At 44.6% G+C, this 16,895-nt stretch overlaps 1 protein-coding gene across 5 annotated transcripts in view; it reads left to right on the forward strand.

Moving 5' to 3' along the window:
- ptprn2 (protein tyrosine phosphatase receptor type N2) overlaps positions 1-16,895 on the forward strand; it is a 949,211-nt gene that overhangs the window by 913,778 nt on the left and 18,538 nt on the right. For all 5 annotated transcript variants that reach the window (XM_048556814.2, XM_059639614.1, XM_048556833.2 and 2 more), the window contains 4 exons: positions 1,416-1,535; positions 3,765-3,931; positions 4,930-4,983; positions 5,242-5,306. In XM_048556814.2, the coding sequence (XP_048412771.1) occupies positions 1,416-1,535; positions 3,765-3,931; positions 4,930-4,983; positions 5,242-5,306 (406 nt within the window). The remainder of the gene's footprint in view (positions 1-1,415; positions 1,536-3,764; positions 3,932-4,929; positions 4,984-5,241; positions 5,307-16,895) is intronic.

A 16,895-nucleotide genomic window follows, 5' to 3' on the forward strand; every position in this document is an offset into this window, starting at 1 on the left:
GTGAAAACCTGGAATGAGAAGCTAACCCAATATGACCATGTAACCACTCACTTCACTAATGTTCTTGCAGAAGGAAATCTGCCCTACAGATGAATCCGGACTCGCAGCAACAGAGTACGCTCTTAAGTACATTTTGGGTAATTAGGGATGGACAATAAACGCTAATGTAGCCAGTGGCCCCAACATCCCACGAATAAGTAAAACAAAATCCTGATCCTAGCTCCCTGGAATTTCTTCACAACCTCCTAACTGAACACTTTTGGGCCTTCAGTAACCCTTTCCCTCATCTTCCTTCTTCCGCTCTTCCCACCTGTTCTTCCCTTTTAGATTCCTATCTACCTCGTCCTGGTCCCGATTCCATCTATCCTACCTTTTCCCCTTATCTTTGCCTTGAGTCTTTCCCCTTCTGTTTCCCTCTCTGCACCTCACCCACTTACTTCCAAACTGTCTCCTCTTCCTCCCACAATTTTTTGGTTCAGTTGTTCCCTCACACGCTGAACCCTACTTGATCTAATTAGCGATTTTGCTTCGGACTTCTTATCTAATTAAGAATGAATAGGAATTGATAAAAAAAGGGCACAGACAAATCCTTTATTACTTAGCATTTAGAATGTCAGAGCTCAGATGAACTCTGTGTACTTTAGAAACATCTATTGATGCCCTTGTCTCTAAACCTTTTCTAATTGCTTCTGGCATGTGCTGAGCTTTAATTTTTAATGGGACTAGCGACTTTCCCTGCCAGGTTCTCCACAAGATGCATGGGTGGCTTGCATCGCAATCCATTCAGAATACAAAGGAGGCCATTGAATGATTGTTTGATAGTCTTGATCATTGTGTTTTTATCACTTCAATAAAAAAATTTCTTCTCATTTTGTTAAGGGTCTCACTGGTCTCTGTACCACTCCAATGGAAAGTACAAGATAATGGGAGCACGTATTTGACATTATTGCATGGCAGCTGGAAATCATTTTTTTGTTTTAAGGTTTAGTGGGAACCTTTTTTAAAAAATGTAATTTTTAATGGCAAACCATTCAGTTGTCATAATAAGCCACATCACTTATAGATCGATTGCTGCAACTAACACATACGCTCCATCAATGACAGGTAAATGGTTTGTCTGGCTTGATGTCATTATTCTGGTTGTATATGAAGACACTGTGGAAACTAATGCATCGAATTTGAAGAACCTGGTCATTTCCCATCCCAGATATGGACCTTGGAGACAAAATTAAACTTCTGTGGAGGCTGCAGTATGACTTTTTTTCTGTAGGTTGGCAAGCAGCAAGTGCAACATGAATTAAGTCGTTTTTCACATTTTCTCGGTATGAATGACTTTTCATCATGACTCAGTGATAATAAACATGGAGCAATTAGTGCATTACATGGTAACTGCAGTCTCTGATTTTCCCCATCAGATGGTTTGGGAGAATGGCTGCGTTGTTATCGTCATGCTGACCCCCTTAACAGAGAACGGAGTCAAGCAATGCTATCACTATTGGCCAGATGAGGGTTCAAACCTCTACCACATCTATGAGGTAAAGTATTACACTGTGATTCAATAAAGATCAGCATTTCAGTTCTCATTATATCAGTGATTCAAGCATCCGCAATAACAAATTTTAAAATGAGCTGTTTACTTTGTCGGTACCTGTTTTAATGTGTGACTTTTCCTTCCAAGAATTTTGTGAAAACAGATCCTTTCAGACTGTAAATTATTTAAGATGATAGCATCTATCTGTGAAGTTCTGCTTTAACAATCTGGCCCAATGCCAGTCTTCTCAGAGTGCCTAAGCTTCTGTGGGACCTATTTACATATTCCCTTTCCTGCTCTCACTGAGCGACTCACTTTGTAATCCTCCTAATTTCATATCCTTGCCCTCACAATTTTACATTCATGACTTTGTATTAGACACAGTCATTAGCTTTTTTTTTGCACAGCCATGACATCAATCATGACCACTGTTCTGAAGTCTCACCTATGGCTATTACTGCAAACGCCACACATCCTGGGACATAAAGCACAGTATTTGTGCATTTTATCATTTAGACTGTACAATTATAATGAATGGCACCATCTTATAATCTAAGCATAATTGTAATTGGAAAAGAGAGCTGGCTAGAATATAAGCCAGGTAATGTTCCAGTAACAAGCTGGCTATTTTCAGGACAAGCGCAAACTTTAACTGCTCTTTCAACCGGTAAAATTAAATCTTAATGTTTCATTTCACACACATTACAAATAACTCCAAGCAAAGCAGTAAACAACAGGTTTCAAGATTTAATATGCATAACGTTGTTCGAGGCTTTAGCTCTCATTGCAAACATGCTGCATTTTCAGTGAAAGGGCATCGCTCGAATCTGATGGCATCACATCTCTCCTCTTTTTCCAACTTATTTTCTGCCAAGCAGCCACATGACTGGCACGAGCTGTGAGCAGTTGACTGGCAGCCAACGCTTTGTGAGGTCGAATGTGAGATGAGCTTTTCCTTTGCGTTCTGATCCATCATAGTTGTTGACGCTGTGATCACTTTGCTCTTGGGTTGCAGCCCAGGACGGTCTGGATGGTTGTCCCTGCTCCGTGCCATCTGTAGTGACTGTCACTCCCTGCTGCATGTGCAGTGAGCTGGCAGGTGAATGGAGATGCTGGGAGAGAGGCTTGTATCACCTGTACAGTGTGGATTCACGCGCCAAATGCAATTCATTCCCAAAGTGGTTAACATTGACAGGGTCCCAGCTACAACAGATAGACAATCGAACCAGTGCCAATAGCAGCCTTTAACGTAGTATCAATGATCCAACATCCTAAGGACTGATTACATTGGAGACCCATATTTTCATAGCTGTTGCGATTACGGTTCGACCCTCTAGCATTGGCAGATTGAAGGTCTCCATTATGAGCATTGCTGCACCTACTGATATCAGAGTTCCATCAAGACTAGATCACAAAGTCTACTCCAGTCTTATGCTTTTTCTCAAAGCCATGCTGTACATGGGGTCCCCAATTTACAAACGTGATCCTATACTGTGGTGTAATTTTAAAGACCTGACATGCTTACACTTCCTTCCTAAGGAACGCCTGCTTTTTGTTGTCCTGCATTGTGCTCTGATCTGCATAAACAAATCGATCTGGGATGGACTCCAGAACGGAACCTGTTTGTAAGCCAGGAACTGCCTGTATCTGTTATTGTAAATAGATCAAGTGAGTGCGCAGATCATTTATTATTGGTACACTGGACAAACTTGCAGAGGATAAATTGTTGTCCCAGAGAGGGGAACCTGCAATATTCCTGATTCCCAGGATGGTGCATGGTGTGGGTGGAGCAGTCCCCAGCTCCATTTCTCTGATCTTTATCTTGCTAGCGTTAGATTACTGGAGTTCACGTAGATCAAAAACAAAGGCTTCTCGGCCTGGCTGTGAAGCCTAAAGCAATGTTAAAGCTAGACCTTATATCTTGATTAAGCTATGTACAATTCCTGTTTGATGCAAACTGTGTGTTACTGCAAACAAAGGTAATGTTTACACCTGGAGGAGAATCCAGTTCTAGAGGACATCAATATAAGATAATCATTAATAAAAGCAGCATGGTTCAGAAGAAACTTTCTACTTAGAAAGTGGTTACAATTAGGGGAAACAATAGAAGGATCTATTGACAAGATGAAATGATGTCGAGTGGGAAGAAGATAAACAAATGCATTGACCATTTTAGTCAAATTGACTGTCTCTGTGCAGTAGATAACCCCTTTACTTTAACATTTTATTTCAGGTTAACCTTGTCTCTGAGCACATCTGGTGTGAAGATTTCCTGGTACGCAGCTTTTACCTCAAAAACCTCCAGACAAATGAGACACGCACAGTGACTCAATTCCACTTCCTGAGCTGGTTTGACCAAGCTGTCCCCTCGTCCACCAGGATCCTCTTGGACTTCCGCAGGTATAGCAGCTCAGTCGGGAGTGAGATAACGTCATTGTACACTTTGTTTAGCTTGCTCTTGTGTGTGTCTCATTGATTTTCGAAGCCTTTCAGGCATTACTGAGGCCCCTTAGAAAATGCGGGTGTTTCACCGGGAGACCTGTAAACCTTGGGTGTCAACGTGCTGAAGCAATTGGCTTTAAACATTGCTTGAACCAGATTTGGTTGGCAGTGGGCCAGTGACTGTCAAATAAGTAACATGAGGTTGAAGAAACCCAGTGAACACAGTGGGGCAGCGTTTTCTGACTGCAGATAGAGATACAGTTGATATGTCTAATTAATTTATTCCTTGTGCCCTGAGGGAGCAAATTTGCACTTTAAAGGAGATTGTGAGACAAAAAAACAGAGCAAAAATTAGCATCAATGTGTGAAGTACTCTTTTAAATTTGAAATTATGCTAAATATTACCCTAGCCTGACATATTTTCTTGCTGTGTGCCACAGAATTTACTAACAGTGCTCGCTCTGTAAATGGACAAACTCTTATGTTACCAGCTCATTAACAGTTGCCAGTGTCATTTTTGTGATGTTGCAGCTAGTAATATAAGCCCAGTTGCATAGTCACAAAAGTGATCATTGGAAACTGTGACTCTGCAGCAGGGAACAATGTGGAAAAATAAACCTTGCCTTGGCCTCTAACCACCTTTGACTTTTGCTTGCTAATGGTTTGCATGATGGTTTCTCTCTTGAGCTGAATGCTGGTTGGTATCACTAATTCTTGTGTTTGATTTTTAACACATTACATGGCTAGAATGAGGACAGAGTGCTTTTATGTACGTAAACGCATGCACATGAAGGGAAGAAACAACTCTTAATGGGTGCAATTCAATTGTTTGACAGCGATGAGCTTTAATTTTGCTTCATGTTAATATTCTAATTTTGCACAGACAGCACAGGCATTTACATAAACAGGCAGTCTGGGTTGCGTGTTTGAATTGAGTTTCTTCTGCTTTATTACAGAAAGGTAAACAAGTGCTACAGGGGACGCTCATGTCCGATAATTGTTCACTGCAGGCAAGTACATTTTCTTTGTGCATGCTTTTTTTAAATTAAAAAAGGGAACACGGGACTGGGAGCCATTCCTACAGAAACCCCCTCCCCCGTGGCTGAGGAACGTCAGCAGTTCCCTGGTGAACAGCTGACTGTGAGTCGGGTAGACATTTCTACAAGTTAAAAGTAAAAGAGATGACAGCAGCTGTCTTATGGGTCTGAATGGCAAAATGCTAATAGCAATTAATTTTTTTCCAACCTTCCTTCTCTTATTGTTGACAGTGATGGCGCCGGAAGATGTGGGACCTACATTCTCATTGACATGGTTCTGAATAGGATGGCCAAAGGTGAGAGTCGATGGCTTCTTTTGTTCATGAAGATGAGTGTGTGTGTGTGTGTGTGTGTGTGTGTGTGTGTGTGTGTGTGTGTGTGTGTGTACTTTCTGTGTCTGTGAATGTATATACATATGTGTGTTTGTTTTTGAATGTATGTACATATGAGTGTGCGTGTATATGTGTGTGTCTTTTTGTGTGTGTGTGTGTGTGTGTGTGTGTGTGTGTGTCTGTGTATTTTGTGTGTGTCTTTTTGTGGTTGTATGGAAATGTACGTGTGTGTTTATTTTTGTGTCTGTGAATATGTTTATGTGTGCTTGTGTGTTTGTTTTTATAGATGTGCATGTATGTGTGTGTATGTGTATGTGTAAGTCTTTTCGTGTGTGGGGTCTTTTTGTGTGTTATATGTATTTTGTGTGTGTATTTTTGTGTTTGTAAGTATATGTATGTGTGTGTATTGATTAATCTGTGAATATGCTTATGTGTGCTTGTGTGTTTGTTTTGCATGTGTTGTATGTATATGGAGTGTAAGTGTATATTTATGTATCTTTTGTGTGTGTGTGTGTGTGTGTACGTATTTTTGTGTGTATATGGATTTTGTGTGTGTATTATTGTGTTTGTATGTGTGTGTGTGTGTGTGTGTGTGTGTGTGCGCGTGTATTTTTGTGTGTATATGGATTTTGTGTGTATTATTGTGTTTGTATGTGAGTGAGTGTGTGTGTGTGTGTGTGTGTGTGGTGGTCATCTTGTTGCCCTGGAAACTGTAGGCACTCACATTCAAGAGACAGCCAGAAAGAGAATATATACAAAGCAGATTGTGCTCTTTGCTGAATGGCCTATGGTTATTTGCACTGCCATAGTGATCGCTAAGTCAGTTCATTTGAAAATAAAGGCTGTGCACTCCAGATAATGGTTGAGAGTAATTAATAATAACAAAGAAAAGGTTTTACTGATAAAAGAAAAATGGCTGCACAACACAAAGGCCCAAGTGTATTGAATGAGGAGAGATAGTTACAAGACAGACCATGTGACATTTAAGTACAGGATCATCATGCTGTGTCAATCATCTTTCAGCTCCATTTATTTGGTCTGTCTTGGAAGCCTTTTCAAGGCACAAGAAATGTGGAACAATGGCTTTCAAGTAGACTGCTTTCCACTATGCAATGTGTACTTATATAGAAAAAGATCTATTAATAAGTCTTTTCTTCCAATCAGAATGTGACACGATGCTAAGTGCAGAAAAGCACAGCAGGTCAAACAGAACCTGACCCAGAAAACTTGCATTGGCAGACTGCAGCTGACCAGGATGAAACCAGCTGGAGTAGCAAAATGAGCGCCTTTATCACTCAGTGCTCTGTAGTTCACAGCAGAACCCAGCAAGCTTTCCAAAATGAAAGAATGGTGCCTGGAGCTTTGTCTCCTCGAAGAGACGCACAAAACTTTTAAAAGATGGTCAAATAAGGGTGACATGTTGCAGGTCCTTTTCCAAACCTGCTTTGGTTTCTGTTGAAGATCCCCGCATGACACAGTAACTCCAAGTTTCTCCTTTAGCTGATAACTGACTGTCTGATCATAACATGACAGCTACAGTTTATTTGGGAGTACTGCCTAAAATGCTGTTTGAGAAAACCTGATTTTTCAACCCAGAAGCAGGAAAGATATTCCATGCAATAAGTGGTTCTCATAATACACTGCCCAATATTTATATCTAAACCAACATCACTAAGACATCAGCATCTACAGTTCTTGCTGTCACTAAAACAGTTCATTTACTTGTTGTCACTTTACTGTTCCCACCAGCCACTGAATCTCATTGATTGGAGTAATAGAGGAACATAAACCGGTCCAATTCGCTTTGCTGTTTGCAGCATTTGCAACACTCATGCTATGTTGACTTTGCAGGCAACGACAAAAATTGTTGGGGTTTATTGGTGACTATTTCAGTAAACCCAGGCCATGCCTACTGAGGGCAGGTGTATAGCGGCTAAATCTGTGAATGGTAACAATGGGTGAAAAGTGCAAGGGCAGCTCTGCAAACAGTCATTGTGTTCATCCATTCTCTGCATGTGTTCAACTTGCCAGAAGGGAGAGCACAACATTATTGAGGCTGTTATTTTAGAAGTCTGTCATTATATGCGTTTGGAAAATTAGTCAGCATCTTGAGGTCCCTGTGTTTGTTGCACCTGAAAAATGGTTTGGAAGTTTGGAGTTAGCTTTATTTTTAAATGGGGCAGAGGATGTCATTTAGTTATCTCTTTGTACCGTACAATGTCAAATGGCATTTCAAAGCACAATGTCAGTGCTTTGCACAATGCAAAGGAAGTCATGTGAAACCAGGCTGTAGGAAGGTTTCTTCAAATTGGCCACCCTGCCCCCATTTCTCTCCCCTCCCCCACCTCACCAGGCATTTCGCATTGACCTCTTCTTTTTTTCCCTCTGGTATAAATGGCTTGAAACCCTGTGACCTGGAGTTTTGGCACTTGTTCGAATGGAAAGATCAAAGGGCAGAGTGGGTATCTAAACCTCCCGCTGAGCTGGGCCTTTCCCAGGCTGTCGTACTGAGAGACAAGCAAAGACTTTGTTCTGAAAGAAATCTGCCTGGCTTCTAAGGCCAACGCTCTCATTGTCTGGGATAAAAAAGTTTGAGGCCTGAGAACAGATCTAGTGTTCATCTGCCGATCAAAGGCTGAAGTTGTGGACCCCTAAATCTCTCTTGCTCTTTCTTCTTAAACAAAAGAATGCGCTGAACAAGTGTGGGACATTGAGAATAGCCCTAGCCTGCGTTACTAGCACTGTCAGAGCAGCATTAATAGCATCGAGAGCACAGGCTGAAAGTGCAAATTCATATTTGACACACATTTGATCAGCGAAGTTGGTCATTGCATGGACAGGTAAGGGAATCTCTGCTTTAACCTTGTAGTTTCTGTAATAAATACAGAGAAGGTTAAGATCTATAACTCATCCTAGTGTAATTACAGAGAATGTGGAAATTTCCGAAGCTTTCACCTTGACAAAGGTCAAAGGAGGATGGAAAGCAAAACAAATTAAATATTTTAAGTTGAAGACTGCAATGTCGGTTACAAAGTAAAGGGTAATTGTATCAATAAACTAAGAATAGTCTGCATTTGATCTTGAAGAAATAAAAGAGTGATTGAATAGTCAAGAGAGTTAGCAACAGTCCATTCACTATTTAAAAATCAAATCCTGAGCCTGCTGCTTGTGAACGTGGGGATTAGATGCGATGGAAGAATTCTAATTTAAAATATTTGATTGGATAGTTTCAACAATTGAACGTTGAAGTAATATTCAAGTTTAGAAACAGAGATGCGTATGTTTGGATGTTGGCCCCTGTTTTAACGTCACGTTGGGTTTGAATGGGTGCATGGTGTGGTAAAGTGAAAAAACTTATCGCCTCTTGAAATGATCATTTTAATCACCCGGGCTTCCTTGAAATCCTGCCAGACAACTTGGCTTTTGGAAAAGGATGGGAGTTAATGGCGTGTGGCAGCGGGATGCCTCACAGATTATTAAACCTCATCCATTGAGCTGGAGAGTGGGATCAATTTTTGATAGATTTGGATTTAGATTTTATTGCCACATGTACTCAAGTACAGAGTACAGGATTACAATGAAGAGTATAAAATATCACCACACGCACGCCGTTTTATGTACAAAAGTAACCAGATACAAAAAACTGAGGTACAAAGTAGTAAAAGAAACATTTAAAAAGTTAAGCATGACCTTTTTATAATAACCAAAATAAAAGAAATACGGTAATAGTTAATATTAAGCATTAACTGGGGAGGTGATGGCCTTGTGGTATTATTGCTAGACAATTAATCCAGAGACCCTGGTTCATTTGAACCACTACAGCAGATTCAATAAAAATCTGGAGTTAGAAGTTGCATGATAACCATGAATCCATTGTCGATTGTTGGAAAAAACTGCCATTGTTACCTGGTCTAGCCTACATGTGACTCCAGACCCACAGCAATGTGGCTGACTCTAGGCACTTAGGTGTTGATAATAAATGCTGGCCTGGCAAGCAACGCCATCATTCTGTGAATGATTTAAAAAATAAATTGAAGTCTTTCTTAATATAAACTAGAAAAATAAAGGAACAAAGTTAAAGGTTCAAGATAATAAAATGTGAGGCTGGATGAACACAGCAGGCCCAGCAGCATCTCAGGAGCACAAAAGCTGATGTTTCGGGCCGAGACCCTTCATCAGAGAGGGGGATGGGGTGAGGGTTCTGAAAAAATAGGGAGAGAGGGGTAGGTGGACCAAAGATGGAGAGAAAAGAAGATAGGTGGAGAGAGTATAGGTGGGGAGGCAGGGAGGGGATAGGTCAGTCCAGGGAAGGCGGACAGGTCAAGGAGGTGGGATGAGGTTAGTAGGTAGGAGATGGAGGTGCGGCTTGGGGTGGGAGGAAGGGATGGGTGAGAGGAAGAACAGGTTAGGGAGGCAGAGACAGGTTGGACTGGTTTTGGGATGCAGTGGGTGGAGGGGAAGAGCTGGGCTGGTTGTGTGGTGCAGTGGGGGGAGGGGATGAACTGGGCTGGTTTTGGGATGCGGTGGGGGAAGGGGAGATTTTGAAGCTGGTGAAGTCCACATTGATACCATTGGGTTGCAGGGTTCCCAAGCGGAATATGAGTTGGGAACTTGGGAACCCTGCAGCCCAATGGTATCAATGTGAACTCATATTCCGCTTGGGAACCCTGCAGCCCAATGGTATCAATGTGAACTCATATTCCGCTTGGGAACCCTGCAGCCCTATGGTATCAATGTGAACTCATATTCCGCTTGGGAACCCTGCAGCCCAATGTTATCAATGTGGACTTCACCAGCTTCAAAATCTCCCCTTCCCCCACCACATCCCTAAACCAGCCCAGTTCGTCCCCTCCCCCCACTGCACCACACAACCAGCCCAGCTCTTCCCCTCCACTCACTGCATCCCAAAACCAGTCCAACCTGTCTCTGCCTCCCTAACCTGTTCTTCCTCTCACCCATCCCTTCCTCCCACCCCAAGCCGCACCTCCATCTCCTACCTACTAACCTCATCCCACCTCCTTGACCTGTCCGTCTTCCCTGGACTGACCTATCCCCTCCCTACCTCCCCACCTATACGCTCCACCCCACCTATCTTCTTTTCTCTCCATCTTCGGTCCGCCTCCCCCTCTCTCCCTATTTATTCCAGAACCCTCACCCCATCCCCCTCTCTGATGAAGGGTCGAGGCCCGAAACATCAGCTTTTGTGCTCCTGAGATGCTGCTGGGCCTGCTGTGTTCATCCAGCCTCACATTTTATTATCTTGGATTCTCCAGCATCTGCAGTTCCCATTATCACCAAAGTTAAAGGTTCAGCAGTCTTTGATCAGTCGGTGCTGCACTTGTTCTCCTGGAGACTGCCGCTGCCAGTTTTCGGTGACACCACCGCAGCTACCAGAAGCGACGCCTCACCACTCGCTCTTCCCACATCGGGCTGCGATGCTATCACTGCTGCTGAATCTGCCACCTCCCCAGTCTCCTTCCCCTGACATTGAGCTGGTGTGGGGGGATGGAGTTGGCGAACTGAAATTGGGAATGGTGGGGATATGGGGAGGGTGTTGGGGTAGTGGGGATTGTTTGCGGGGGGTGGTGGGTAGTAGTGTGGATCTTACATTCAGGAGCCATGGATGATTGCAACCAAACAAGATGAAACTTCCATTGTGGGTACCGAGAGCAGCAAACCCAAACTTTATGATCAAAATTGACAGTTTAGTGTCAAACTGAAGGAGCATTGTGCTGCCGGACATTGCATTCTGTTGACAAGGAGCTATATAAAAAAAGAAAATTCTGTAGAAGCTCAGCAGGTCTGACAGCATCTGTGGGAGAGAAAACAGAGTTAACGTTAAACCAGCCATCAAGCTACCTGAAGGAAATTGCCTGACTTATATTGTGGAGAGAAAAATCAGTAGACCATCAAATGGGTAATAACTGCATTAAAGGAGTGCTCAGAGCAGTTTTATGTAAGTGGGTGTTCTCTACAAAATTAATTTCTCAAAATACTTTTCTATGGAAATACCATCCCAATAAAATAGCCCAATTAAAATGAAGCTTTTGCATTTTGGAGAAATGCCTTTCCCTGTTTCAGTTTGTTGAATATAACCTCAGAGATCAAAGAACTTTTAAGGAGAGCAGTTGGTCACTACAGTCCACGGCAAACTGATCAAGAATTGATTTACTGCACCAAACCAAGAAGAAATGAGGGCTGTTCACAATGAGACATAATGCCTTGGTCTTAACCAGACTCCTGAATGAAATAAGCCTGCTGTGGTTGCAAGGCAGCTTTGCCAGGAAATGATCCTCGTGCCCTGCAGATGGATCCTGGAACCAAAGAAGATAATCAGGCTGAGCTAGACTATTATGACTGACAGCAGTCTTTGGAATTGGTATGTAAGACAAGTATCTTACAAAACACACCTGCCTTAGTGCTGCCTGCAGAGCTTTTAAGGACAGCAGGTCAGACATCACATGGACCACTCGGCCTAGCACATGCTGTATTTACCACAATTTTGAAGTGAAGCAGAAGAGGATTAGAACAAAAACAGAAGTTGTTGGAAAAGATCAGTGGGTCTGGCAGTATCTGTGAAGAAAAGAATTAGAGTTAACATTTTGAGACCCTACCTCAGAACAGACCCGAAACGTTAACTCCGATTTCTTTCTTCACAGATGCTGCCAGACCTGCTGAGCTTTTCTAGCAACTTCCATTTTTGTTCCTGATTTACAGCATCTGCAGTTTTTATGGGTTTTATAAGAGGACTAGAGTCTTTTTCCACTGTGAACCTGGATTCTGTTTCCAGAGCCCACATCAATGTGGTGGGCTGTGCCATATTGAATGGGTACCTTGCAGTATTTGTAGATCTGGTATGGCAGCAACATATTTCCAGTTCCTGCATTCTACTCAAGAAGATATTAACTGGCCTCCAGTATCAGGAAGATAGTTTGGGTTCATTAATCTGGATAAAGCTACCCCAATGGAAAAAAAAACATACCCAGTTCTGTCAAAGAAGTGTACCGGGTTTGTTTGGTGGAATTTTGCCATCAATGACCCTGCTAATCCTTATAGCTGAAATATAAGCATTCAGGAGTAATTGCCTTAGATCCAGTAATTTGATTTGGCTAGCTGCAGGACATGGGCTATTTTAATGTTCCTTGTGTAATGAACTAGTAACTCGAGGTCTGAAGAGCTACTCTTTATAAAGGTTATATCTTCTGGAATCAAGTCATCATTTAGCAAAGTTGTTATTTTCTGAAAAATATATAACATGTTATTCTCGATTGTAATTGGGGAGGGGAGGTGATGTAATCATAGGGGAGGCGATGGCCTAGTGGTTATGTCGTTTGGACTGTTAATCCAGAGACCCACATAACATTCTGGGGACCTGGGTTCAAATCCTGCCACAGCACATGGTGGAATTTAAATTCAGTAACTATCTGGAATTAAGAATCTAATGATGACCATGAATCCATTGTTGATTGTTGGGTTAAAAACCCATCAGGTTCACTAATGTCCCTTAGTGAAGGAAACTGCCATTCTTAATAAAATGTGAGGCTGGATGGACACAGCAGGCCAAGCAGCATCTCAGGAGCACAAAAGCTGACGTTTCGGGCCTAGACCCTTCATCAGAGAGGGGGATGGGGGGAGTAAACTGGAATAAATAGGGAGAGAGGGGGAGGCGGACCGAAGATGGAGAGTAAAGAAGATAGGTGGAGAGAGTGTAGGTGGGGAGGTAGGGAGGGGATAGGTCAGTCCAGGGAAGACGGACAGGTCAAGGAGGTGGGATGAGGTTAGTAGGTAGCGGGGGGTGCGGCTTGGGGTGGGAGGAAGGGATGGGTGAGAGGAAGAACCGGTTAGGGAGGCAGAGACAGGTTGGACTGGTTTTGGGATGCAGTGGGTGGGGGGGAAGAGCTGGGCTGGTTGTGTGGTGCAGTGGGGGGAGGGGACGAACTGGGCTGGTTGAGGGATGCAGTAGGGGAAGGGGAGATTTTGAAACTGGTGAAGTCCACATTGATACCATATGGCTGCAGGGTTCCCAGGCGGAATATGAGTTGCTGTTCCTGCAACCTTCGGGTGGCATCATTGTGGCAGTGCAGGAGGCCCATGATGGACATGTCATCAAGAGAATGGGAGGGGGAGTGGAAATGGTTTGCGACTGGGAGGTGCAGTTGTTTGTTGCGAACTGAGCGGAGGTGTTCTGCAAAGCGGTCCCCAAGCCTCCGCTTGGTTTCCCCAATGTAGAGGAAGCCGCACCGGGTACAGTGGATGCAGTATACCACATTGGCAGATGTGCAGGTGAACCTCTGCTTGATGTGGAATGTCATCTTGGGGCCTGGGATGGGGGTGAGGGAGGAGGTGTGGGGACAAGTGTAGCATTTCCTGCGGTTGCAGGGGAAGGTGCCGGGTGTGGTGGGGTTGGAGGGCAGTGTGGAGCGAACAAGGGAGTCACGGAGAGAGTGGTCTCTCCGGAAAGCAGACAGGGGAGGGGATGGAAAAATGTCTTGGGTGGTGGGGTCGGATTGTAAATGGCGGAAGTGTCGGAGGATAATGCGTTGTATCCGGAGGTTGGTAGAGTGGTGTGTGAGAACGAGGGGGATCCTCTTGGGGCGGTTGTGGCGGGGGCGGGGTGTGAGGGATGTGTCGCGGGAAATGCGGGAGACGCGGTCAAGGGCGTTCTCGATCACCGTGGGGGGAAAGTTGCGGTCCTTGAAGAACTTGGACATCTGGGATGTGCGGGAGTGGAATGTCTTGTCGTGGGAGCAGATGCGGCGGAGGCGGAGGAATTGGGAATAGGGGATGGAATTTTTGCAGGAGGGTGGGTGGGAGGAGGTGTATTCTAGGTAGCTGTGGGAGTCGGTGGGCTTGAAATGGACATCAGTTACAAGCTGGTTGCCTGAGATGGAGACTGAGAGGTCCAGGAAAGTGAGGGATGTGCTGGAGATGGCCCAGGTGAACTGAAGGTTGGGGTGGAAGGTGTTGGTGAAGTGGATGAACTGTCCACTCTCTCCGTGACTCCCTTGTTCGCTCCACACTGCCCTCCAACCCCACCACACCCGGCACCTTCCCCTGCAACCGCAGGAAATGCTACACTTGTCCCCACACCTCCTCCCTCACCCCCATCCCAGGCCCCAAGATGACATTCCACATCAAGCAGAGGTTCACCTGCACATCTGCCAATGTGGTATACTGCATCCACTGTACCCGGTGCGGCTTCCTCTACATTGGGGAAACCAAGCGGAGGCTTGGGGACCGCTTTGCAGAACACCTCCGCTCAGTTCGCAACAAACAACTGCACCTCCCAGTCGCAAACCATTTCCACTCCCCCTCCCATTCTCTTGATGACATGTCCATCATGGGCCTCCTGCACTGCCACAATGATGCCACCCGAAGGTTGCAGGAACAGCAACTCATATTCCGCCTGGGAACCCTGCAGCCATATGGTATCAATGTGGACTTCACCAGTTTCAAAATCTCCCCTTCCCCTACTGCATCCCTCAACCAGCCCAGTTCGTCCCCTCCCCCCACTGCACCACACAACCAGCCCAGCTCTTCCCCCCCACCCACTGCATCCCAAAACCAGTCCAACCTGTCTCTGCCTCCCTAACCGGTTCTTCCTCTCACCCATCCCTTCCTCCCACCCCAAGCCGCACCCCCCGCTACCTACTAACCTCATCCCACCTCCTTGACCTGTCCGTCTTCCCTGGACTGACCTATCCCCTCCCTACCTCCCCACCTACACTCTCTCCACCTATCTTCTTTACTCTCCATCTTCGGTCCGCCTCCCCCTCTCTCCCTATTTATTCCAGTTCCCTCCCCCCATCCCCCTCTCTGATGAAGGGTCTAGGCCCGAAACGTCAGCTTTTGTGCTCCTGAGATGCTGCTTGGCCTGCTGTGTTCATCCAGCCTCACATTTTATTATCTTGGAATCTCCAGCATCTGCAGTTCCCATTATCTCTGAAACTGCCATTCTTACCTGGTTTGGCCTACATGTGACTCCAGACCCACGGCAGTGTGGTTGACTCTTAACAGTCCTCAAGGTAATTAGGGATGGGCAATAAATGCTGGCCTAGCCACCAACGCCCTCATTCCATGAATGAATAATGGAAAAAAATTGGAACAGACTTTGAGTCTCTTTTTGTTGACTTCTCTGTAGGCACTCCATGTATCACCCAGTTGAAGTATCCATATGTTTTACTGCCTGCCTGAGCAGTACCCACCCCTGCCATGGGCCCACCACCCTGACACTGCTGCAAACCTCTCATTGGGAAACCCATTTCTCTGAATACTATGGCTACAAGAGCAGGTCAGAGGCTGGAAATACTGCAGTGAGCAACTCACTTCCTGACTCCCCAGAGGCCGTCCAACCTCTACACGGCACAAGTCAGGAGTGTGATGAAATACCCCCCACTAGTCTATCTGAATGCAGCTCTAACAGCACTCAAGAAGCTTGATACCATCTACAGAGAAAAACCATCCACTGGATTGGCACACATCCACAAACATTCACTGCCTCAGTCACTGGCACACCAAAACAGCAGTATGGACCATCTACAGGATATATTACAGAAATTCAGCAAGGCTCATTTGATATCAATTTGCAAACACACAACCAAACACACATCTCGAAGGACAAAGGCAACACACACATGGGAACAACACCATCTGAAATTTTCCCTCCAAACCAGTCACCATCATGACTTGGAAATATATTGTTGTTCCTTCACTGTCAGTCAGTCAAAATCCTGGAACTGCCTCCCTAATGGCCTTATGGGTGTACTTGCAACAAAAATGCTGCCGCAGTTCAGAAACTATGACCTTCTGAATGGCAATTAGGGATGGACAATAAATGGTGGACTGACCAATAATGCCCACAGCACACGAATGAATAAAAAAAATTAGTCTGCTATCCTTAATAAGACTCCTACAGGCAACTTCTTAATTGGCTACCTCTGGAAACATTCCAGCTGATGTCACCAACTCCAGCCACCTCCAGGTTCCTGACCTGAAATTGAACCGAATGTCAGGATTAAGATCCATCTTGAAAGTTCAACCCCATATTTCGAAATGTAGTGAATATTAAGAGCAAAAAGGATGATTTGTCTTTGGGTCATTGCTTTGGCTCATTGGGTCGATTCAGCCAGTTGGTTGGGTTTCAGCCTGCACCTCTTTTCACATTGGATGCCTCTCAACATTATTTCCTACTTTTTTATAGTCTGTGGGCATTGCTGGAAAGCAGATATTGCCCCTCCCTAACTGCACTTCTTACAAGGGGCATTTACCATTGCAAGCAAGGATCAAGATTCAGAGAATGAGACATTCTGGATTGATGATGAACAGAACCTGTCCAGTGATTACCAGTCCCTATGTGAGGTTCCCCTCCTTGGGGTGTAGGTTCATAGTTCCTTGCAAGTGGAGTTGCAGGTAGACAGGGTGGTGAAGAAAGCATTTAGAGTGTTTGCCTTTATTGGTCCATGCGTTGAGTTTAGGAGTTGGGAGGGCATGTAATGGCTGTAGAGGACACTGGTGAGGCCACTTTCAATTCTGGTCTCCCTGCTCTAGAAAAGA

Source organism: Stegostoma tigrinum, chromosome 2, assembly GCF_030684315.1.
Source record: "Stegostoma tigrinum isolate sSteTig4 chromosome 2, sSteTig4.hap1, whole genome shotgun sequence".
Lineage (NCBI taxonomy): Eukaryota > Metazoa > Chordata > Chondrichthyes > Orectolobiformes > Stegostomatidae > Stegostoma > Stegostoma tigrinum.